The sequence below is a fragment of the Schistocerca gregaria genome, chromosome 6 (genome assembly GCF_023897955.1).
Source record: "Schistocerca gregaria isolate iqSchGreg1 chromosome 6, iqSchGreg1.2, whole genome shotgun sequence".
NCBI classification, from domain to species: domain Eukaryota; kingdom Metazoa; phylum Arthropoda; class Insecta; order Orthoptera; family Acrididae; genus Schistocerca; species Schistocerca gregaria.
The window spans coordinates 428,741,681-428,768,845 of NC_064925.1; the positions used below are offsets into that span (position 1 = coordinate 428,741,681).

The 27,165-nt window shown below is 36.5% G+C and overlaps 1 protein-coding gene across 1 annotated transcript in view; it reads right to left on the minus strand.

The window, feature by feature from the left end:
* LOC126277976 (engulfment and cell motility protein 2-like) overlaps positions 1 to 19,477 on the minus strand; it is a 69,641-nt gene extending 50,164 nt beyond the window's left edge. The window contains exons 1-3 of the mRNA XM_049977635.1: positions 17,983 to 19,477; positions 865 to 1,146; positions 283 to 449 (exon numbers count right to left, since the gene is read on the minus strand). Coding sequence (XP_049833592.1) covers positions 283 to 449; positions 865 to 1,146; positions 17,983 to 19,389 — 1,856 coding nt within the window. The 5' untranslated portion in view covers positions 19,390 to 19,477. The remainder of the gene's footprint in view (positions 1 to 282; positions 450 to 864; positions 1,147 to 17,982) is intronic.
* Positions 19,478 to 27,165: the final 7,688 nt, after the last annotated feature.

Genomic DNA, 27,165 nt, shown 5'->3' on the forward strand with positions numbered 1-27,165 from the left:
AGTCTTATTTTGCAACCAATTGAAGAGCAGAGTGTAAATTATCTCCATCATTGGTTAAATGAATGCTGTGATAACCCTAAATTAGGCAAATTCACTATGCAGATGAATTATAATTTCATTATTAGTAAAACGAGTAACAAAAATAATATGAAAATTAACGAATTAGTTGTAAAGTATAAATTCTTGTAAAATAGATTTTGAAAATGAGTGCCATAAGACAATCTAAAATTTGAAACATTTTGGATAATAGAAGCAATAGATTCCCATAAGTCAGAAACTTACTTTGCGTTCTTTATATGGGGACATTTCAGTCCCGTAACTAAATCTCTGATATCCGACACTGATATTTTACATGGACACTCTGGACGATTCTCATCTATGCAGTCCCCATAGTGAATAACTTTGTGATTAGGTGATAGATATGCAAACCACAGTTTTTGTTTGCCTTTCTGAAATACAAAGTTTTGTGTATATTCTTTTGCAAGCACAGAAACAAGTCTAGTGCAAACTGTAAATCAAATTAATAAATTTTGCACACTAATGCAAAGGGATCAAAAACAAGACTTAGTTATTAATAAAACTATATTCTTGTATACATCTATAGATAAGGCTGGGTATGTACTTATTTTTTCAGGTAGTTACTTTAAACATTACATTGTTTTCAGAGAATAATATTTCTCTATTCAAGAATTAAATCAGTACTAAAACTTAAATGAAACACTTATTCATTTTCACGAGGCATTGGATGTTAATGTTATTTCAACAGTATTAAGGCCTTGTGGTAGTAATGTAACCACACCTGCAGTCATTTTATTTCTAATGTGATTTCCTAAGAATATAGTACAACAATGTACATATCCTCACCTGCTGCCGAACGCCAAATTTAGGAAAAAATTCACCATCACACATTACTCCAAGCCTCTGCTGAGCAATAACTTCTAACAACTCATTTTTTCGTGTTTCACGTAGGCTGACAACTGGAGGCAGATTTCGGAGATTCCACTGTAACTGTTGCTCACGTTCATCATTCCAGACTTGTGTCACACGCTCATAGCTCCATTCCTGCAGCTGACGATCCAACTTTTGCCACTCCCTTGGCTGAGTCTTGAGGCCTTCTATTATTTGTCGCTCCAGCACTAGTAGAACCTTCCACAGATATTCTACAATTCACACTGATGATTAAGAATGGCATAATCTGTATTTTAAAAGGAGGATTTGAAGCTTTCTAATTTGCAATTAAAAAATTGCACATATTTAATGAGGAGCACAACAGAAAAAAAAAAAAAACAAATATGAAGTCTGACTTTCAAATAGGAATCAGTTTTAGCTTGTTCTTGAACACACACACACACACACACACACACACACACACACACACACACACACACACAAACTGTACAAATAGCTCTTTGAAGGCCAAGTGGTACTGATCAGCTGCAATATCATTCTCAGCCCTCAAGCATCACAGGATGCGGGTGCGGAGGGACCTGTGGTCAGCACAACCTCTCCTGGCCGTTGTCAGTTTTCATGACAGGTGCTGCTACTTCTCAATCAAGTAGCTCCTCAATTGGCTTACAAGGACTGAGGGTTGGGTTGCTTGGGGGAAGAGACCAAACAGCAAGGTCATCAGTCTTGTCGGATTAGGGAAGGAAGTGGGCCACGCCCTTTCAAAAGAACCATCCTGGCATTTGCCTGGAGTGATTTAGGGAAATCACGGAAAGCCTAAATCAGGATGGCCGGATGCGGGATTGAACCGTCGTCCTCCCGAATGCGAGTCCAGTGTGCTAACCACTGCGCCACCTCGCTCGGTACAAGGACTGAGTGCACCATGCTTGCCAAGAGCACTTGGCAGACCTGGACAGTGACCCATCCAGGTGTGAGCCAAGCTCAACAGTGCTTAACTTCAGTGATCTGACAAGAACCAGTGTTACCACTGCGGCAAGGCTATTGGCACAATGACAGACACTCTAAGAAAATTACAAGAAGCCACTGATTTATTTGTATTTAGGGTTATGTAACACAGCTGTCTTTGTTTTTTTAATGACACGTAATAATGTTCTGGAGAGAAATGGCCATGAAAATGGGAGAATAAACACCTTTATAATGATAAATTTGTATTTGAACTGTTTTTTCAGTACTTGCAAAAATCATCCCACTGATAGTTTTCATATACCTTTTCATTCTATTTAGTACACGTGAGAATCGTCCCAAAAATAAATTAACAACCAGACATGATAATTAGATTACAGGGCATACAGTGAGATACAACAAAAAATTCAAATAAAAGTTACTATCGCTAACATGTTCGCATAGAAATCCTCTGGAAACAGACAATGACTATACCATTTTTTATCAGCATTTACATTCTTTTCCCAACACAATTTTTGTTACTCCAAAAACCAGATTATATATTTATACATTTTGACATAATTATAACATATCGAAAGTTATTCATTTTCTTTATTTATTTATTCATGCAAACTTCATATTCTATAAATCCTACCATTGAGGAGAGCCCACAGGGATGTGGAACACACCAAGTTATATGTTGACCACTAGAAGTAATAATTATGCACTTCTTCTGTAAACACTAACGTATACACTTTGTCAGTTCTGGGAATTACTTCTCGATAATTGTTTTTTTATATTTATTAGTAAGAAACCAGTGATTCTGAAAAAAACAGTCATCCTCTTCTTACAGTATTAAGCTGTTGTTTATCTTTCCTTCATACTAAGTATAAGGGCCCTTTAAATGAAACTTGGCCACTAATGTAAAGTAAATGTAACAGTTTTATTAACTCAAAAATGTAGTTATACACAGTACACATACTCAAAAATAGTCACCAAAACTGTTGGCACATTCATCCCATTGTGATACTAGCTGGTCGATTCCATCTTTGAAGAAGCTAGTAGGCTGCTGTTGGATCCAGGCCTGGACCCAGTCACACACTTTGTCATCTGTTGTGAATCGATGTCAGCGAATAGCTTGTTTTAGAGGTCCAAACACATGAAAGTCACACAGTGAAAGGTTGGGACTGTGTGAGGGATGTTCCAGCATTTCCTCCTGAAACTGCTACAATATCGTCTTCACCGTATTGGCTGTGTGTGGGCGAGCATTATCATGCAGGAGGATAACACCATTGGACTACGTGCCTCAATGTTTCAATTTGATGGCTCATCTAAGGTTCTGTAATGTGGCTTGATAACACTGGGCACTGACGGAAACTCAACAAGCAGTGGGCTCTTGTGGTAAAAAAAGAAGGACATCATGACTTTATCAGAACTGGTGTGCAAGGCCTTTGATTTCTTTGGAGTTGGTGAAGTCACATGTTTCCACTGCTTGCCCTGACACTTGCTTTCTGGTTCAAAATGGTGACACCATGTTTCATCACCTGTGACAATAAATGACAGAGAGCTGTAGCCCCCTCATGATAACATTGATGGTGAGTCAAAAGACAGCGCCATTCCAGTATTGCGCTATTCAGCAGTCAGTTGGTGGGAAACCCACTGCACACAGACTTTTCAAACGTTCAAATGTTGATGCATTATGGTTTGGGTAGAGCCCACGCTAATACCCAATAACTGATGGATCTCATCCATGGTGATTCTCCGGTTGTCCAAGACTAAAGCATTCACTTCCACAACCATTTCCGATGTGATGACATGATGAGCTTGTCCAGAATGAGCATCATCTTCCAGTGACTCACCCCCCTCAAGGAATCATTTGTGCCATCCACAACACTCAGACTGTACTTCACGTACACAGCCTTCATCTGTTGATACATTTCATAGCCTCCAACTCCCTCCACTGCCAAAAATAGAATCGCTCCTTGTTGTCCCTGCTTACTTGCATTTTGGGTAGTGAATGATAACTTGTGTGACCACCTTCTCTTCGGCATGAAGCCATACCAGCACTATGCAACATCAAACAATGTGCACGTGTCAGCCTCTCTGCCCATAGATGGTGCCACCATACCCACAGTTACGTAGTGCCACCTGATGTGTAGGTAGACGCACTGACCAGGTTTCATTTGAATGAACCTCATATTTCTGTAACCTTATTGATTTAAGGAAACACTATTAGCTGTCTATGTACTGTGAAAATTAATGCTTATTTAGTATTAATTGCAGTTTAAACTGGAATTTACATCTCTGAGTTCTAATATTCTGATAATCATGAAAGTAGTAGCTAATAAAGTACTCTCATGCGTTTTTGAAAAATTTGGGGATTTCCTCTTCCAGCCTTGCACCTATTAACAACTTGTTAAAGACTTCTGCACCACAAACCACAATACAAGACTCCATTCTGAAAGCTAGGCACAAATGGAGAATGAATGCTAAAGCACCAAAGAAACTGGTATAGACACGCATATTCAAATACAGAGATCTGTAAACAGGCAGAATATGGTGCTGTGGTTGGAAATGCCTATATAAGATAACAGTTGTTTGGCACAGTTGTTAGATTGGTTACTGCTGATACAATGGCAGGTTATCAGGATTTAAGTGAGTTTGAAAGTTCTGTTATAGTCAGCACATGAGCGATGGGACACAGCATTTCCAAGATAGTGATGAAATGGGGATTTTCCCATACAACCATTTCACGAGTGTACTGTGAATATCGGGAATCTGGTAAAACATCAAATCTATGCTATCACTGTGGCTGGAAAAATATCCTGAAAGAATGGTACCAAGCATGACTGAAGAGAATTTTTCAACATGACAGAAGTGCAACCCTTCCACAAATTGCTGCAGGTTTCAGTGCTGGGCCATCAACAAGTGTCAGTGAGCAAAACATTCAACAAAACATCATTGATATGGGCTTTCGGACCTGGGCCTGTCAACACCAATGTTGGACTGTTGATGACTGGAAACATGTTGCCTGGTCGGAGAGTCTCATTTCAAATTTTATTGAGCTGATAGACGTGTACGGATATGGAGACAACCTCATGAATGCATGGACCCTGCATGTCAGCAGGGGACTGTTCAAGGTGGTGGAGGCTCTGTAGTGGTGTGGGACATGTGCAGTTGGAGTAATATGGGGCCCCTGATATGTCTAGATACAACTCTGACAGGTGAAATGTACGTAAGCAGCCTGTCTGATCACCTGCATCCCTTCATGTCCATTGTGCATTCTGACAGACCTGGGCAATGCCACAAGGACAATGCAACACTCCACACATCTAGAATTGCTACAGAGTGGCTCCAGGAACACTCTTCTGAGTTTAAATGCTTCCACTGGCCACCAAACTCCCCAGACATGAACATTATTGAGCAATTGTGGGATGCCTTGCAGTGTGCTGTTCATAAGAGATTCCCACCCTGTTGTACTCTTAACTGATTTATGGACAGCCCTGCAAGATTCGTGGTGTCAGTTCCCTCTGGCACTACTTCAGACATCGGTCAAGTCCATGCCACATCATGTTGCAACACTTCTGAGTGCTCACGGAGACCCTACACGATATTAGGCAGCTGTACCAGATTCTTTGACTCTTCAGCGTATAAGGAATTTAGTTTTACTTCCAGCACTGCAGTTATGAATATCACAGTTTGTCCTACGTTCATTCTCCTTATAACCACAAGTAACATTAATGAGTCAACAAATTAACGTGTGAGTGCAAGAATCACAAAAACACCTGAAGAGGCTTTTGCTAGATCGTTCTCATGTCTGCACTCCTGTAAAATCAAAACATTTTTGATCTTAGCTGTATTGATTCAGACTGTTATGCTACACTGTTTGCTGTGAACCATTTAAACCCGTTTCACTATTCTCTTGTCTGTGCTTGGTGTGAATGTGTTTGACCACTTTGTTACCTTTTCAGTTTTTCACGAGTACCTGATGTATTTAGTGAATCATTTATATAGGTCAATAATAGGGACGAGCCAAGTATTTAATGACTCCCCCACTACAAAAATAAGTTTTATTCCTCTGGTATCATTTGTTAATGTGATTCTCTGCATATTTTTGTTAAGATATGACTCCCTGCAAGGGGAAGGCCTTCAATTCCACAAAATTTTAGATTCCTTATTAACCTTCTCCCCACCCTCCCTCCTCCAGGAACCATGGGCATTTGCAGGTGGGGTGGCTTACGTACCACAATGATACAAATCACTTTATTGTAGGTGCAACTACAATTTTGGGATACTAGTGGAGAGGCCAAACTAACTTATACTTCTGAAGATGGGCAACAGCCTTTTCGGAGTTGTAGAGGCAAGAGTCTGGATCAGAAGTTGTCAATGTGGCCTGAATCAAGTGTTTGTGTGGCCTGTGTTTCTCAGTTGTATTTTATAATAATAATATGCTTCTAGCAACTAATAGCAGAATCCAAAAATGTCAACTAAAATTAATAGCTTCTTAAGATTGTTTTTTCTTGTTTAATAACAAACAAAAATTATTGCAGTCAGTAATATTTTAAGATGTGCTTAATTTTAATTTGTGTTCAGGAATTTGGCCGTAAGCTTATCAGTGGCACAGTGGTATGTAGCATTGTCACTGCAGGGTTAACAGATATGAGAGGGGAATATATTTTATTGTTTGTCTTCCAGTGCTGACAACTCATTAGCATGAGCAAATAGCACAGATCAGCTGCTGTGGTATAAATCTCGAATGGAAGTTAAATGAATTTGTGGATGTTCATTATAGAGACAGTCACCTTCAACTGTGGTACATGTTTGTTGCAGGTAATATGATATCAAATTAAGGATATTGCAATTACTGTTATTCATTAATATGCAAAATATTACACAATAGACTTACTTTTCATACTTTTTTTATATGCAGAGCTATCATCCACCATTCAATTGTTTTGTGACAATTTTGAATCAATAAAATTTATTTTTAAAACCATCTCTGTTCAGTTAAGTAAGCCTAATACAAAAGTCAGATTCAAAACAGTGTGCACCTATCATTTGGTATTCTTTCAGACAGTAGTGCATGAAGATGCCTAGAAAATGTGCTCCGGAAGTCAGAACAGCAAACATAGGGCCCTGTTGTAATGGCACTGGCCACAGTATCAGCTTAGGTATGGAAAATTAGTCACTATGCAAACCTTCAGAAAAATCCATGCAGTTGCATTATATTATGTAATTTTTCACTTAAAATATTAAGTGTCATACCTTACAACATATATATTCAACATATTTAGATTGTAAGCTTCTATCAATAACCACAGCTCGGTGAAAACTGAATTCCTCTTCGAGTGGCCACAAGCGCCCCCCCCCCCCCCCCCCCTTACACACCTTCCAATATCCAATGTGGCCTGAGGTGTTGCCCTACAGTGTCAGTATTGGCTCGTAAACAAAAATGTTTGATGGCTACTGGTCTGTATGATTGAGTGATCTGGCCTTGTAACATAGGCCTTCATGATCTTGCTATTCTGGCAGTGCAAACTGCGGAAACTAAAACCCTTATTTTTCTTGAGTGCATGCACCTCTACCATATGAGTAAATGATGATGGCACCTTCTTGGATAAAATATTCCAGAGGTCACCCATTTGAATTTCCAAATGAGAACTACAGAGGAGGACATTGTTATCAGGAAAAATAAAACTGGAATTCTATGGGCTGAAGCATGTATTGTTGGATCTCTTAATCAAATAGGTAGGTTAGAGACTTTAAAAAGGAAAATGGATAGCTTGAAGTTAAATATAACGGGAGTTAGTGGAATGTGGTGGCAGTAAGGTTATAAATATGAAGTCAAATAGGAGTAATGCAGAAGTAGGTCCAATAATGAACAGGGAAATAGGGACACAGATAAGTTGTCACAAACAGCATAATGAACACATTATCATAGTCAAGGCAGAAATGCAACCAACACCAGTTTCAGTAATACAGCTTTATGTACCAAGTAGGTGATGAAGGGGTTAGAAGAGTGTGATGTTGAGGTAAAAGAAATTACTCCAACAGCTTAGAGAAGTGAAAATTTTACTGTGTCAGGAGACTGATACGTAATAGTTGGAAAAGGAAGAAAAGGAGAAATAAAATGGACTGGGAGAAAGAAATGAAAGAGTAAGCTGCCTGCTAGAATTTTGCAAAGAGCATAATTTAATCTCTAACATTTACTTTAAGAATCATGTAAACAGTTTGTGTGTCTCAAAGAGGCACTGGAAGGATTCAGACTGATTATATTATGGTAAGAAAGAGATTTTAAACAGTCAGATATTCCCAGGGGTAGATCTGGACTCTGACCATAATTTATTGGTTATGAAATGCAGATTAAAACTAAGAAACTGTAAAAATGGTAGGAAATTAAGGATATGGCACCGTGACAAAAGTGAAAGAACCAGGGACTATTGAGAACTTCAGAGGGAGCATTGGGCAACAAATGATTGAAACAGGGGAAAGGAACACAACAGAACACACATGGGTAACTGTGAGAGAACAATAGTGACGGCAGCAGAGGATCAAACAGATAAAAAGACAAAGCATAGTAGGAATCATGGGATAACACAGAAGACACTAAATTTAATTGATGGAAAGAGAAAATGTAAAAATGAAGTATATTAAAAGGAACACAGATGATTAAAAACTGAGACTGATGAAAAGTGCCAAATGTTTGAGCATTAATGGCTAGAAGACAAATGTAAGGCTGTAGAAGCTTGCAACACTAGAGGTAAGGTACAGCAGGTGTTAGATGCTACCCACAGGAACATTTATTCATTGCTTCATCATAAACCATTAGGATAAACGGAGTTTTAATTTTAATCTGCATCACAGTCAAGACATACGTTGAATAGAAATGCAGCTATATGTATATCAAGAATTCAAGTGGCAAGCTAGTACTAAGCAAAGCAGACAAAGCTGAAATGTGACAGGAATATGTACAAGGGACATGAAGTTGAAGGCAGTATTACAGAAAGGCTAGGGGTCGTAACAGAAGAAGAGTTTGTAACAAAGCAAGGTGGGATTGTGCTACTTGTTCTTATACCACTCGGATGCCAATATAATTATTTATCCTTTCCTGACCTCTTTTCATTAATGGTACATATATGATAGATACATTAAAAAAATATTTTCTTGTTGATGCAGCAGTTTATAAAAATTCGTTATTGAATATATAATTTGCAATTTACTGATGACAATCGTATACATCTCAAGGACACATTTTATTTGAAGGAATATTCATAATTTAAGATACCTGTAGGCAACGTGCATTTCAAAAGCTCTTATCGTTAAAAATTATTCATTTCAAGATCAATAAGCTTATTTCAGAAACCTTATTCTAAACTTTTGAACAAACATTTTACTTTTTCCATAAGTGTAATATTCCAGAAGTTATTTGTACTGATATTCAAAATTTTCATGTTTCAAAATGTTTGTATTTTAAAATATACTTCTTCCCAAAACCCAGTGAAATATTTTGGTAGCCCTGATTGTGTGTTTCCAAAAAATGCATACTCTCATTAAAATAGCTCTTTAGTTTGTTAATTATTCCATTTAGAAAATTAAATTTCCTAGAAACTTTATGGTCTAACTTTGGGAATCCCCCTGCACATTAAATTGCTTTCATGAAACAATACTGATAATTTTGCATTTTTCCAATTATACAACCTATTAGTTAAACAAATTTACTTTATTACCTATTGTACTTTTCTTCCTTTTCATTTTACTGTCTTTCATATAAATATCTCAAATGAAGTAGCTTAATATTTTACCAGTTTGTAACTTTCTGTAATACGTACATCTATAATTAGCCATTGCGCACAAAGCCTTAAGTTACTTTGCATCTGCTGATTAAACAGTACGGGTACAATTGTAAAATAAAGTCAGTCAGCATCAAGCAGTTAGAATGTAACATTACTACATCATTGGGTCTACATTTAACCATGATAACATAAAGTTACTAAGTTAGTTGTCATTGTAGCCACTTGAAAAATGCTCTGTTAAATCAGTCCTTTATTATGCAGAGTGCTGACCCATGATACATTAACTGTTAAAATTACTTAATACACGCTGTTTATCACCAGTTTAAAACAGTTATTTGTATTGAATGAAACAAATGACCTTGACTGTGTTGTGAAGTTAAGTCATTATTTACTGTGAACGAACCTATTAATTAGCTAAAGAAGATTTTTGAAGGTGAACATCAACAAGACTCATGAGACAATTTAACAGGTTGATAACTTTACAAGAAGCGGATGTGATACTGTGAAAAGAATTTGATAGAGCACTGAAAGACAGAAGTCAAAACAAGACCTGTCAAAGCAGGGCATTCGACATCCCATATATTGCCTACCATGCAACCACAACATTTGCTGCTAATGGCAACAGAGGGAGGGACTGGAGGCATCAAATAGCGAGCACAGCATGAGTGTAGTTGAACTGCTGGGTTGACGCATAACAGCAGTGCTACTGTGCTACAAGGCAGAGAAAAGGCAATGATGAACAAAGCAACCACTGTATTAAATATCTACAACAACAGTTGCTGAAGTTGACATTTCATCCAAAAGGAACCCAAGGAATTTTGCAGAGTGAGAAAGAAGTTGCAGATGAAATATGAGTCAGGGGAATGTGTGGTGTTGTAAACGCTTGACTGCGCAGACAGTGTACATTAAGAGAACAATGATGACAATACGTGCTTAGCAAGTGAAAATGATATTGAAACAGGTGTCGACCAATGTAGTTCATCATCCATGTCAGACAGGGAGCCACAAATCCTGTCTCTGGTGAAATGTAAAGGACAATCTTTGTCCAAGGAGCAGGTACTGAACATGATTACATACATGGAAGATCATCCACACCATAGTAAAAAAGTTATGTACAGATTTCGAATAAATCTGCAGCCCTATATCATCTGGTGCCCAAGAAAAACTATGTATATTCAAGGGAGGACAAGGTGCACTTGTTACAAAAACTGCTGACTGCATGTATCAAGCAAGGATGCTCGATACAATTTACAGTATGGGCATGACAGTGACCTACTATTTAATGCACATCAAAACTGTGTGTGACATAGATTACAATGATTTTGAGGGATGGATGGTTGCATAACGTCAAACAGTGCTACAGAATTGAAAGATGCAAGATAACCAACTTTCAAACAAAGTGTTAACTTGATGATGCACAACAAATTGAAGAATCTGCCCAAAACTTTGTAGATGAAGTAAACAAATGTATCCCATCTGTCATTAAGGAACAATTTGGATTTGAAGAGGAAAGGCATACAAAAGGAAACCTGGAAATTAGAGTTACCAAGAGGGTTCTATCAAAGTCAACTAACATCAATGCCGACTGTTGACCTGAATCATAAATTGGCTGGAAAGTTATTTATTGTGCTGCGAAAAGTTGGAGGTACTCTGCCCCCTACCATTCTTTCTTGTGTGTGTGATCTTCCAAGGACAGTAGGGAATATTTACATCACAGCAAGCAAGAGTGGGAAAACGGGCATAAGAGAACTACAGGTATGGTATGAGCACTGTTTTTGGTGATTAGCTGGTCAAAATAACTTGCATTTGCTAGAGTAGTGCGTAAAAAAATCATACTCCTTTAGAGCAAACTATCCCTCCTGAAAACTGTGTAATGTTGCAGGTCACACCACCTGGGACCACTGAATAAATTCAGCTGTTGGATGTTTGTTTTTTTCATGTCCGTAAAATATATTATCACACTATCTGCAGCTATGTCTTAAAGGATAGCCAGTTTCATGATAAGGTCCATGACAGACTTTTCATTTGGCGCATGCCATCATATTCCATCAGTTCTCATCACCCTCTTACACCAGTATGATTTTATATGCATTCTTTAAGAGTGGATACATAGCTGAATGCCATGCACGGTTTTTAACTCCCAATGATTTTGTCTTTGACCTTGATGGTGTGAACATTTGTGATCTCTGTGGTACTATTTTTCATTTGGTGTCCATGGCACAAGTTAATGGTTTGTTTTGAACATTTCTTGAATGTTGATGATGTCCATTTTGCAAAGTGTAATGCGTACGTCAGATAGAAGGTTGATCTCTGCACCTCCATACGCTCATTTTCTGTTGTCGTCCGATTAGCAGCTAATATTTTTCCTGTCATAATTGTTAACACAACACTTTCAAATGAGTCTTATTACATATTGAACTTATGATGTAGCACTCAAGGGATTCTTTGAATAAGTCTTGGTTGCAAAATACTGATATGAATTATTTACAGAAGAGCAGAAAGACTGTTAGAAGCTAACCTCAGGGAAGATAAGTTTGGGTTATGGAGAAATGTAAGGATGTGCTAAGGCAGTACTGACCCTATAAACTTACCATAGAAAGAAAGTCAAGGAAGGAAAACCTACATTTGTACAATTTGTATATTTAGAAAAAAAAAGTTTTGCAATTTTGAATGATATGCACTCTTTGAAATTCTAAAGGCAGCAGGCATAAAATGCAGGGAGCAAAAGGTTATTTACAAGTTGTACAGAAACAAGACTGCAGTTATAAGAGGCGAATGACATGGCAGGGAAGCAGTGGTTTATAATAGAGTGAGACACAATTGTAGCATGTTCAAATTGTTGTCCAGTTTGCACTTTGAGTGATCAGTGAAGGAAACAAAGGAGGAATTTTAAAAGAGAATGAAAGTTCAGTGTGAATAAATAACAACTTTGAGATTTGCCAATGTCATTGCATTTCTGTCAGAGACAACAGAGGACTTGAAAGGGCAATTAAACAGAATGGCAATTTCCCTAAAAGATGTTTTAAGATGAACATAAACACAAGTAAAACAAGGTCAATGGAATTTAGTCAAATTAAATCAAGCAATGCTGAGAAAATTGAATTAGGAAACAAGCCATGAAAAGTATTAGATGAGTTGTGCTATTTGAGCAGCAAAATATCTGATGATGGTCCAAGTAGAGAAGATACAAAATGTAGATTGGCCTTAGCAAGAAAAGAATTTCTGAGAAAGAGGAATAAGGTTTTAATTTAACAGTTAGGGAGCCTTTTCTGGAGATATTTGCCTGAAGTGTAGCCATATACAGAAGTGAAACATGGATAATAAGCAGTTCAAAAAATGATACAAAAGTAGCTTTTGAAATGAAGTGCTACATGCTAAAGATTAGAAACATTGCTTGAATAACTAATGAAGAGATACTGCATCTAAACATAGAACAAAAAAAATTCTAGTACAACTTGGCCAAGAGGTGGGCTCAGTTGACAGGGCATATCGTGAGGCCTCAAGGAAACATCAGTTTAGTGATGGATGGATGTAGAGGGAGACCAAGAGATGAATACAGTAAGCAGGTTCAAATGGATGTAGGTTGCAGTAGTTATTTAGAGATGAAGAGGCTTACTTGAGATGGACTAGCTTAGAGAGCTGTATCACAATCAAAGGCCATAGCAGGTAAATTTTCTTGTTTGTTTCTGTCACATCTGACTTTGCACACCACCACAGACAGTCACAATGCTGGGATATAGATATTGTGTTCAGAACTGATGTAGTCTCTCTCTTTACAAGAGTCCCACTTTCTGAATCCTTGTAACTGATTGGCGGAAAAGTTTGATGATTGTTTCACTGGACTTTTTAGGCATGTTGTGACATCAACTTATTTGCTGTATGATAAAAAATATTATGAACAGTCTGGTGCATGGTGTTGGGTTAACAGTCATCACCAGACATAGCTGACCTATATGTGGGACACAGTGAAGCAAGGGAATGGAATCTGTCAAGTTCAAAGCAACGTATTTCTTTCAATGTGTGGATAACATATTTATGGTGTGGCCATATGTAATAAAAAAACTTGAATAGTTTCTGAAATGTTTAAAAAGTTTGTCATGCCTAATATAAAATTCATGATGGAACTTGAAAAATAGGACCAGCTACATTTCCTCGGTGCATTAGTGAATAGGTGACCAGATGGATCCCTGAATCACAGTGTATGTAGAAAACTCCATGTCACAAGCCATTGCACCCATCACAAAAAATTTGATGCTACATTTTCTGCTTCATAGACTTGAACAATTTCAGACATGGAGAGCACGCTCAAGGAGTTACGCTGCCTCGAGTTCTGTAGAAATGGGTCATTAAATCAGCAGAATGAGCAAATGTTTGCAGTCAAGATCAAAAATACCTGAGAAAGATGTAGAGTTGGAGACAGAGAAAGAGAAACCAAGAATTGCTGTCTACCTTATGCTGGTCTAATATGCAGGAAGATTGGTAGACTCTTATGGGAACATGACAGCCAGTGTATTTCACTCTTGTCAACAAAGATAAAAGAGTTCTTTGAGATATTAAAAATGATGTAACAGCTTCCCTTTTTGCCTTTGGTTTATTTGTAATATAGTTTTCATGTATGATGGTAGACTAGTGCATAATGCTCTCATTAGATAACAGGTGTCCTGAGAGATTAAGGTTTTTCATCATAGTATTGTTTTTCCAGCCTGGACTTTCCATTGTTTGAAGGTAACAGAGATATTCACAAGTAAAACACTAGAAAGAAAAATGATCTGCATTACCCTTTAATGAATCTAACTTTGGCACAAAAAGCAGTGAAATATGCAGCTACAAAACCCTTTGACAGTCTACTCAGAAATAAAATGCCTGACATATACCAGAAGTTTTTCCAATTCAATTACAGACATTTCTTCATAACAATCCCAATAATATAGAGGAACTCTTGAGCAGAGGTAACTAGTCATTAAAAATCCTGTAAATGGTCAGCATGTACCCACATAAATTATTGTTTTATTTCACTCTATGTAAGTATTCCATGTTCGTTCTGTTGATGTGTTCTGCTCATAATGTTTAGCATGAATTTGATCTATAGAATCTACATTCATGTCTCCTATTATTGGAACTTGTTTTTTGTTTGTTGATTATTTATCTAGAAGATTTGCTAAATGGCAGAAGAATTGATTTACAACATTAACTAATGATCTGCATGGGCCAACAATTATTAAGCTGTTTTTGCCTATCTTTACTTTTCCTGCTACTGGTTTTAAGACCATCTCGCCGCCCCCCCCCCCCCCCTTTAAAAAAAAGAAAAAAAATACAATCTTGTGTATCTTTTGGTAGTATACAATCACAGCTTTCATTCTCATCCCATCTGATAAGCCTTCACTGACCTGTTGTTCTGGGTGACTTTCTTGAAATTTACCTCTTTTCTTAGACTTCTCCAGTCCTTTTACTTCACCTCTCCTCCTTCCACTTCATATCTTCTGCCTGAAGAAGGAGCCACTGGCTCTGAAAGCTTGCCTAATTATAACTTCCTTTTATGTGCATATTCTGCCACTGCTTGGCGAGTAGACTTTTTATCTCTCCAATTGAGTCTCTTTGGTATTTTTGATTTACTGTCTCCTACAAATTCATCAACTTTTTGTATTTTATTAGTTATGCACTGGACATTCTTGATCATTATTTTACATTTTGTGTCTTCTTTGGCGCTGTCATTGCTGTTTTTCCATCTTATGTGGACACTGAAGGTTGCTTTACACTAAAAAAGGCGTTTCAAGATTCGCTTTTGAGGAGTAGATATATGTAATGTTTGTTGAAGTGCATCAGGTTTTAATGGTCCATTTTTTATTTTATTATTTTTTGTTCTTGAGTGGAAAAATTCATTAAATTTAATAGCCAATAATTTGAATCCAAAATCATATTTGTCACAAGTACTGTTATAAGTGAGTTCAGTATCATTTTCCTTAGTGAGTTTATTTGTTTCTTGCTTAAAAATGCATAAAGTTGCCTTCATTCTGCTCTTGGAATTTAGTATTTCTTGCATAAAGTAGATATTTTTTTTACATTTTTTGATAACAGAGTGGAGATATTTGCAATTTCTTATAGTGAATCTTCAAATCTTAATTAGAGCTGGTCTCAGTCATTAAATAAACTTCTCTCTCTGTTGCACAAGATACTTTAGTCCAAGATGCTATGGAATTCCTGCATGTTTCGTAACAAATGTTTTCTTAGCTAAGTACTAGTGCCACCTAGAAACACTTCAAAAACAAACAAAAAAGTGATGGCCACAGGAGACTTCAACTTAAACAAGTTATTTGAAAGCAATAATTCAACAAAATTATCACATTTCAAGCACCGGAAACTATGACAATTTCTTAAACTGTATTTTAGATGTATATTTTCCTTCTAGATCTTTGCAAAAGAAAGTAAACAGTAAACTTAAAGTGATTACACCAGGAATAAAAATCTCTAATACCAGAAAGAAACAACTCCACAAACAGTTAAAATCAAACAGAAATTATGATTTTGTAATGTATATTAAATGCTGACTGTATTCAGGAAAGATGTAGTAGCAGCTAAACAAATGGCAAATAATACATTCACCCTCCAACGCAGATAAGACAAAAGCATTCTGCCCAGTTTTCTAGTCACAATTAGGAGCTCAAGACAAAAGTCAAGCGATTTTTAAAAATTCGATTCGAAAATGATGTTATGGTAAACCCTTTTCAGATGTCAAAAGGTTTAAATGAATTCTTCTTAAATGTAGTGAGCTCAAATGTAGATGTGGCACCCTGTCAGGGCAAGGCAAATTGCATAAGCTTAGAAAGTAACCAGAACCCATCTTTTAAACAACATGAAGAACTCACTTGAAAGGATGTGGACAATGGAATATTGTATTTAAGAAAGAAACTTCATCTGGTTGAGATGAAATACCCTCATCTGCAATCAAGAATGTGCATGTCATTTCACAACCACTGTCTTTTTGTTATAACCCAATTTCTTCGGCTGGGATGTTTTCAGAAAATACTGAAATATGCTGAGAAAAAATAGTTATTCATAAACAGATCAACAGAAGGTGTAGGGAACTACTGCCCTGTCTCTCTTCAGCCAGTCTTCTCTAAAGTCTCTGAAAATGTTGCAAGAAAATGACAATTTTTTTAAAAACCTGTTGGATTCCAACAGGGAAAAATGCCACAAATGAGTTCACTCAAATAATATGCTTCACATTAGATAAGTGTAAAAATGTGGCAGGAATATTCTGAACTCAGACAAGAGCATTTGATTCAGTGAACCATTCATTACTTCTCCACAGATTGCAGATGTATGGAATCAGGGACACACATTTTCGGTAACTGAACTCTTCCTTAATAGATAGGACACAAAGAGTACATAGTTGTAACCTGATATTAAAGCAACCACTTCCTAAGGGGAACCACAAGTTTGATACTGGGAGCCACAACGCATGGATGCCTTTTCTAGACAAACAACAAATTACTTGCTAGTGATGTTCACTTGGTTTTATTTGCTGATGATACATCAAATCTAATTGGAAATGAGGTGCCTGAAAGAATTCCATGAATGTTTTAAAAATACATTAGAAAAACTTCATTCCATCAAAATGGACTAAAATTAAATGCAACTAAAACCAAAATGATGCATTTGAAAAGCTAACTCATTAGAATGGAGCAAAATAAAAAAAAAACTTCCAATGATCAGGATATCATTGAATCATACCATGTAAAATTTTTATGCCTAAATCTTGATAAAAATTTAAATTGCAAAGTTCACTTAGAAAACTTAGCAAACAAAATGAACAGCTTAACATTTGCAATGTTCATTTTGTCAGGTAGACTGTGCATAAACTGAGCTGTTTGGTTCATTAATTAAAATATGACTCATATTTGCAATTGAAAAAGTTGAAATCCTCATACAGTCATCTAAATTTACCCTTTCTATAGTGTCCTTAAATCACTAGTGTAAATAATAGGACAATTGTGTAAATAACACAATTGCTGAATTCCTTCTCATCCTCACCTCTGATGAGCTCAACATTCATGGGTCATTAAATTCTGAACTCTCCCTCTCCATAAGAAGTAAGATATGTGAAATCATCTACAATTATGTCATAATGAAACTTTCTAATTCTTGGAAACAAATCTGTGACTGAACTACGTATTGGAAAAAGTATCATGGTGATTCAGGTACCTATTTAACTTGAAGAAAAAATGAACATTTTGCAAATATTATACAGATAATTACTTCCAGACACAGGTTTATATGTTGACTAAGGGACTATTCATTTCTGGAAAATCATTTTAAACATGTTGATAAAAATTTTACATACCTTTTTATGATCATCAATGGTCTTAGCCCTCATTTCTCTTCTTGTTTTTGTTAAACGTAATAGAGCCCTACAGAAGAGTTCGTTTAAAAATGGAGATTCCATGGGAACAGAAAAGACTAGTGGCTGATACTTTCTCTCCATCATTGCTTGGCCACCAATGCCAACTATCTTGCATAGTAATCGTAGAACATAATCACAAGTAACATAAAATGAATTTCCAACTTTATTTTCTGTTAACATGACCTGTGAAAAACTTTCAGGATATCTTTGTGAAAAAAACACCATGCAGCTTAGAGTCAGATGGCTCATATTGTTTGGTATTTGAAGCAATTTCTCAAGATTTTGTTTCTTTTTCATTCTTTTCTTTTTAAGTTTGTAGTCATTCCCCATAATACTGTTTTCTTTTTCAAACGTTCTCTCTGAAATTGCCTGTATTTCCTGTATTGCACTAGAATCAGCACCATTCTGATCTACGGTTGAATGTAGTTCATGTACTAGTAGGTTTAGTATTAATTTCTGATAAGTATAAAGTTTCTTACCTAATGAAATGCTTACATTCCTCCCCAGTTTTAATACACTTGCATAAATAATGTGCCTATATTCAGCAGCCATTATTTCAGTTATTCTGGCATCTTTTGAATTCTCTGCCAAAGCATTAAGTAAACCTACAGCATTCTCTTGCACTTCATCACTGTTATTATTCTGAATATGTCGAATCAAATGATCAACATTTAAGGATTTGTAAATCATTTCTCTTTTGTTTTTAAAGGCTTCCAGTCTCACTATTTTTTCTACAATGAGTAAAGCATCTGCAATTACTGATGATTTATACTGACTTTCTACAATAATCTTACACATCTTCTCAATAATCTTAATATCTAACGTAGTTATTAACTGGAACTTAAGCACACAATAAAGACAATGAAGACAGTTGCATAAATACACCTCTTCAAGTGCATTATTAAGTAACAAACTGGTCAATACACTCAGACCGTCTGCTTTCAAAAATGCTTTAGAAAATGTTGGGTCTGAGGAAAATGAAGCTAGCTTTTCAAAGTGCCATGATCTGGTTTCATCATCTGGATCTGAATCATAACCAATTTTACTTATAATAATTTTCACCATTTCCTCCGGAGAAAGAACAAGTTTTAAAATGTGTCCATTTTGTATCTTTGACCTATTGTCTTCTGTAATATATCTTCTTTGAATTTCATTCTTGTGATTGCTTTCTTCAAGCTGAAAAGAATATTGTTTTGGATTACCAGGTATATTTCTCTCTCTACATACACTACTGATAATGTTTTCAAGTGACTCTTGTTGATTGAGTTCATAAAGCACACTTTCTTCTCCAATAGTAATAGCAACTTTCACAATGTTTTTACTGCCCCTTTTTGCTAACACTTCCATTGTATGGTGAACATAAAACACACAGAAAAATAGTGCTAAGTGACAATCCCCTTATCACAGGTGACACAATACGTATAAGTGTCTTATCATGTATACTCAATGGAAACAGATAAGTAAAAACACAGACAGATAAGGTCCAAACAGTTGTGCTTGAACTTGTGTCTTAAACCAAGAAACAAATTTTCTGGTGTTCTGATTTAACCTGACTGTAATTTAAGGAAAATATATATACATCCCAAGTGACTTTGTTTTATATATCTTAGCTTAAAGTTGAATTGTTTGGAATGTGGAATGTACAAGAAATACAATAACAGACTGAAGTGGTTATAATAAGTGGCTCCTAGATACAGCATTAACAATTAATTATCTTTAATAGTAATTTTAATTTACTTTTTTAGTTACAAGTGGCAGTCCTTAATATGTCCAACAAATTCAGTGAGACAATTTAATGAATATGGATATCAAATGAATAACCTACATTCATCACTATCTTAATAAAAGCAGTTTCATTATATAAGTGCATGGGCACTACTTTTACAAACTTACATGTACAATTGTTAGCGTAAAATTGATGATTTCAGAATTATGCAACTGGAAATAAGAATCAGTTTCTGGGAGACACACACAGAAAGGTTCAGTCTCAAAAATATGTTCTATATTTACCTAAAACAAAAGAAAAGAAAAAAATAATAGAAAGAATTAGAATATGTGCTAATTTCTATTAAGTTCACAAAGGCCTGTTATTTTTGTGAACTTGACAAATATGGCTAAAATTTGTCTGAATATTTCAGAAATACAGATCTGTGTAGTATATATATATATTAAAAACAGAAAGAAACTTCCACATGGGAAAAATATATTAAAAACAAAGATTCCAAGACTTACCAAGCGGGAAAGCGCCGGCAGACAGGCACATGAACAAAACACACAAACACACACACAGAATTACGAGCTATCGCAACTGGCAGTTGCTTCGTCAGGAAAGAGGGAGGGAGAGGGAAAAATGAAAGGATATATGATTAAAGAGTAGAAAACTATAAAAAAGCTAAACATTGCAGCAAAGACAGAGACATAGGTATGAAATATCAGCATGGGAATATCATAAACAAAAAGTAAATTTAGAACCTCAGTATAAGGAAATGAAAAACCAACTGGAATGTCAACATAAGTGTTACACTTATTTGGATAACACTTTGAAATCACATAAATTGAACAGATACACATATAATAAATACAAATCAATGGTGCATTATTGTAGACGCAGAAAAAGGTAGGTTGTAAAGACTATTTACACAGAAGCCAAAGCTAAGTCCCCAGCTCAATTGCTTGGTGAATTTTGTGTTGTAAAGTTGGAACACTATCTGGATGAACTGAAGTTAGTAGTACTATCATTGCAAAGGCAACTAGTGTGAAATATCCTCAGTTTTGCCAAAAAGTTACAGAGACTATTAATAAATTTATTCCAAATACACTGATGACTCACTGTCTGAGAGATTTTAATACAGGTTTTCTGTCAGACGATACTGATTGAGGGCATTTACTTATTTTTCCTGAAATATTTTACTAATACAGATTGTATGATTTCACAAGATGTTTTAACAAGTTGATCAGAATTTACATAAATCTTTGTTATGACTTCTTAGAGCACCCAAATAGTTTTGTGTTCTGGTTTTCTGTCAATGGACAACTAATCCAGAAATGAAGCTTGACTCACATTCATTTTTTTACAAGGAAAACACTGACACTCATAACAAAACCAAGATTTTTAGGTAACTTCAGATTATGGATATGTGCGATACTACTTTATTTTCAGCTATGGTTATACAGTTTTCAATATGAAGTATCTGAGTCATCTTTTTTGCATATTTACAAAATGTATTGGCACTCTGGAGAAACTCTGTCTTGCACAAAGTTAGTTTACTACATACTGATAATTTTACTTGCTTCTGGGTTATGCTACAAAAATTAGTGTTCCTCTAAATGTCACTACAAAGGGTAAACAATAACTTTGTTCTAATTTCTACTTTATAAAATCAGTGTAATATCAATCATAAGAGGTGCCACTTACATTTGATTAATTAATGAACATATATTATTTGAAGCTTATGACATGCACATTTTTTGAAAAATGTGTAATTTATTTTCATGTTCACATAAACATCATCTATTTTCATTATAGTTCTAAAAGTTCTTTCATTTACAAAAATATAATTTTATTAATATCTGTCTCAGACCATAAAAGCAGAAATGTTCGCATTGTTAATGCGATTTACTACACATTCTGAATGCTCCTAAATGAAATGGAATTCATCTATACTGTGAAATTGGTGCCAAAGAGTTCAACTGTAATGCACCAGTTCAGATATGCAGTTCACAACACTTTTTGCTAGGAAGTTTTTAGATCAGTGAGAGACTACACATTAAGTCTTTGTATGAATATTATAACACATGCTACATGAAAATGTTTTTGAGTTTTGTGAAAATGTTTCTTGAATTGAGCAATGTGGAACTCAAAATGTTGATATCAAGATTATAGTTACGCTTCACTCTTACTAGAGCTAACACCCAGAACCACATTAACTTTCCACAAGGTTATGTAACTGAAGCTATACCTGGATACTGATGCCAACTTACAAGTTAAGTAATATCATCAGTATATATTGTCTGCCCTTGTAAAAAGCACTCCGTCTTCAGGCCATGAGTGGCCTACCGAGACCATCCGACCGCCGGGTCATCTTCGGTGTAGGATGTGGATAGGAGGGGCGTGGGGTCAACACACCGCTCTCCCGGTCATAAGATGGTATTCTTGACCGAAGCCACTACTATTCGGTCGAGTAGCTCCTCAAATAGCATCACGAGGCTGAGTGCACCCCGAAAAATGGCAACAGCGCATGGCGGCCTGGATGGTCACCCATCCAAGTGGCGACCATACCCATCTGCTCTTGGAACTGCACTATAAATATTGCAAGATTAAGAGTACAACACGAGACATCCTCTCCTTAGACATCAACACTTGATGTCTAAGGAGGTGAGATGGGAATTTATACGCTTTATTGAAATTTATACCTTAAAACTGCCTACCATCCAACACTACAAAAGGGTGAAAATCTAAAAGCAGTTTTAAAAGTCAATAATATTAACAACAACAATAATAAAGAGAAGTGAAAAAGGAAATAGAAAATAGAAAAAGAATAAGAAAATCAGATTTGTCACAATTATTGGAATATGTAAGCTTGTTAAATTTCCATGTCATTTGTAACTTATCTTGGTGGCAAGTGTACTCTTATGTGAAGTTATCCTTCAGGAACCTTGTGAATCTGATAGCAGTTTGGCTATTACTCATTCTACTATCTGTTATAGAGATTATGTACTTGAGATCAAAGTCCTCCTTACACATAAACATGAAATCATTAATCCATCTGGAAGCTAGAAATTACATGCATATTTCTACATAGAGAAAACAGAAATCATACCTGCCATTTTTAGGTCCAGCTTTGTATTATTTCTAACAATAAGGTTGAAGGGGAATAAAGCACCAGCAGTTAACAAATTATTTGTTCACACAATTACCTTCAGTGAGTTAACAGAAAGAAACGTAGTAAATCTGAACATGACAGACAAATGTCAACGATAAAGATACATTTCATATTAAGATAAAGAAAATTCTAGGATGGAAACCATAAATAAAAGTGAGGGGGATAATATTATGAGGTAAATCCTCACTTACACATAAGTATTCATCGAACAAAAGAAAGTAATTACATTTCTGGGTAGTGTTTTCACAAGTACATCATCCAGGTATCTGTTTAAGCAGTTGAAAGTCTATGATGGATGGAATAACAACAATATGGAAAGGATAGACTGCTGCTCACCACAAAGAGCAGGAGTTGAATTGTAGACAGGCACAAAGAAAAGAATACTAGAAATATTTAAGTTTTTGAACAAAATCCTTCCTCAGAGTAGAACTCTCACACATTCACACAAAAACTCATACACAGACAGCTGCTGTCTTGGATGCTAAGGCCTAACTGTGACCGCATCATCAGCAAGCGCAATCTGCTGGCATGGGTGGTGGGTGTAAGGAGGAGGCATGGAGTGAGGAGTGGGAGGGATAGTGGGATGTGCGGAGAGAAACTAGTGCTGTCTGTAGGAGTGTGCAGAGATGTGATGAGGATTCGGAACTGAGGGGAGACAAGTAGAGAAGAAGAAAGTACTTGTGGTGCTTTGGTGGAGTAGCAGACATGTGTACCATAGTGGGAGCAAGGAAGGGGAGGTCCAGGTGCTGGAACTATCAAAGGCTGGGGCCAGAGGTGTTACAAGATTGAAGGATGTGTTCGTAAAAGCTGCTGTTGATGGGAAAAATCCAGATGGCATTGGCTGCAAAGCACACTGTGTCAGATGGCATGTACAGCTGGGTGGACCTTCTGCCTCTTGGCCACAGTTTAGTAGTGGCCATTCGTACAGACTGACAACTTATTGTTAGCCATGCTGACATAGAATGTGGCACAACAGTTGCAGCTAAGTTTGCAGATCACATGGCTGCTTTCACAAGTTTTACTGCCTTTGATGGAGTAGGATTTGTCAATTACAGTGAGACATAGTAAGCTGGTTACAACACATCTTTTATGTTCAGTGCTTCTAAGAATAAACAATTTTTTTCATGCTGTACACAGCTGACAACAAGTCATGGATATATCCTACTATTGTGTCAGATCTCCCTTTGCCTGGCATAGTGCAGCAACTTGAATGGTGTGGACTTAACAAGTGGTGTAAATCCCTGCCAAAATATTGGGCCACGCTACCTCTATAGGCATTCACAATTGTGAGTGCAGGATTTTGTGCATGAACTGACCTCTCGATTTGTCCCATAAATGGCGTATGAGGTTCATGCTGGATGATCTGAGTGACCAAATCATCCACTCAGATTTTCCAGAGTGTTTTCCAAACCAACTGTGAACAATTGTGGCCCAGTAACACAGAACATTGACATCCAAAAAAATTCATCATTGCTTCGCAACATAAAGTCTGTGAATGGCTGCAGATTGTCTCCAAGTAGCCAAAACGTAACCATTTCTAATCAATGATAGGTTCCATATTATGAGAAGGAAAGTTGCTACTCACCATATAGTGGAGATGCTGAATCGCAGATAGGCACAATAAGAAGACTCTCACAATTAAATCTTTTGGCCATTAAGGCCTTCTTCAACATTAGACACACATATGCAGACACACACACACACTCACACAAACGCAACTCACACACACAATTGAAATCTACGGCAACTGCAATTATAGGTTCAGTTTGACCAGAGGACCTATGTAAACAGAGCCCAAACCATTGTGGAGTAACCAACTGCTTTCACAGTCCTTGCCGATAACTTGGTTCCAAGTCAACATAGGGTCTGCAATGCACTTGAACTCTACCATCAGCTCTTACCAACTGAAATTGGAACTCATCTGACCAAGTTACAGTTTTCCAGTCATGTAGGGTCCGGTCAATATGGTCACAAGTTTAGGTAAGATGCTGCAGGCGAAGTTGTGCTGTTAGCAAAGGCACTTGTATCGGTCATCTGCTACTATAGCTCATTAATCCCCAATTTCCCCACACTGTCCTAACAGTACATTTGTCATACATCCCACAACATGTCTTTGGTTCTTTCCTGCATGTTAGCACTGGCACATCTACACAAACACTGCTGTTCTTAGTTGTTATGTGAAGGCCATCAGCCACTGCACTGTTCACCGTGAGAAGTAATGTCTGAATTTTGGTATTCTCAGCACTCTCTTGACACTATGAATCTCAGAATATCGATTCCCTAGCAATTTCCAAAATGGAATGTGACATGCGTCTAGTTCCAACTACTATTCTGCATTCAAAGTCTGTTAATTCCCTTCGTGCAGCCATAATCATGTGCAAAATCTTTTGACATGAGTGACCTGAATACAAATAACAGCTCCACCAATGCATCACCCCATTTATACCTTGTGTATGCAATATTACCACAATTTGTATGTGTGTGCATCAGAATCCCATGACTTTTGTAATTTCATTGTATATGGTGTAGGTGTAAATGTAATATACTGTCACTACAGTGATATGTAAAAGTGTTATTTATGTTAAATCTCATGTAAACTTATATCTCAGTTGTTTATATTTGTGTTCCTTATTATGACAATGCAGTTAATATTTCTCTAAAGTGTTAATTATTAATAGATACAGGTCATGACTTTTGTAATTTCATTGTATATGGTGTAGGTGTAAATGTAACATACTGTCACTACAGTGATATGTAAAAGTGTTATTTATGTAAAATCTCATGTAAACTTATATCTCAGTTGTTTATATTTGTGTTCCTTATTATGACAATGCAGTTAATATTTCTCTAAAGTGTTAATTATTATTAATAGATACAGGTCATTAAATTTTTGGCAAAACCATGTAATGGAAAAACTTTGGGAGCCATTGAGCAGAACTAGAGGTATTGTTACCATTCATTCAAAAGCAAGTACTCCCAACTTCCTGAGGACATATTCAAAATCAGCTACAAGTAATTAACTTGCAAGACATTAAAAGTTCGGACTCTCCAAATTTCAGTTGCATCTTTTGGTCCATTGACTGCAAGGTTCTGAATTCTGACAATATAATTTTATTGCCTGATTTTTCTAAATCAGACGACACCTCTAATTACTTAATCAGTCAGTAATTAAGATTTTGAGTTATTTTACAATCAAAATATTTATTTCAAGATGGATGCCATACTCATGAGAAGGGATTTCGGAAACCACATAATAATTAAGTTCCACATATTTTTGTGAGTTGCTAACCTAAAACATTTTTCATAAAGCAAACTACAGTAAAGTCTTAAGAGTACATGGTGAACAGTAAAATCCAATCTAGCCAAATTTGAAAACATTATTTAGTTTCAGACTTCACATCATGTTTTTCTGCCTGGCTTTTAATAGTCATCCCCGTCCCAAAATAGAGTGTCTTTGTCCAACCTGTACATCGCAAACATCTCTGGGTCGGATCGCATTAGACCAGCAAATGAGTGAATTATATAAGTTGGTTCATGTTAGAATTTTGTGATCTGCACTTACTTAGATATCACCAATGTAGTAAGCCATATGGAGACATGCATATTTCTAACACAAAGCTCACATTTCTGGAGTAGATAAAGTGACACTTTGCACCTCAACGTAATATGTACAATAGCATCATTTGTAAGGAGTATGAAACTGGGTAATACCTGTTCTCATGAACATTTCACATGAAATGGTGTACTTGCAACTTCAGAGTGTAAATATTCCACTAACAATATTCATGCCCATATGGAGTTGCTAGTCTCCCATCGGGCGCCTCCCCAGGCGGCGGATTGGGAATGTTCACCAGCTATGGTGGACACTGGAGAAATAAAATACCCGGGGCGGACCAAAACTAGCAAAAGAATAACTGCTGCCTTGCAGTTGGGATTTGGGTCTCCAAAGGCTAAGGGAAGAAAATATTGATTAAAAATCACCTGTCCCCTGGTAGGGGTTGGACACAGGGTTGACAGCCCGCTCTGTAAAACTCTGTAAAAACTACTGTTGCGAAACTTTTAGAAAGTAAAGTCAGACAGGTGAAGGAAGACGGACCTGGCATGGAAAAGGACAAAGAAGATGGAATACAAGTAAATGAAGGAGGGAAAATTAGGAAGAAGAGAAATATAAGGCGTAGGTCAGATCTATATATTGGTACTTGGAATGTCAGATCCCTATATCGACCAGGAGCACTGAAAG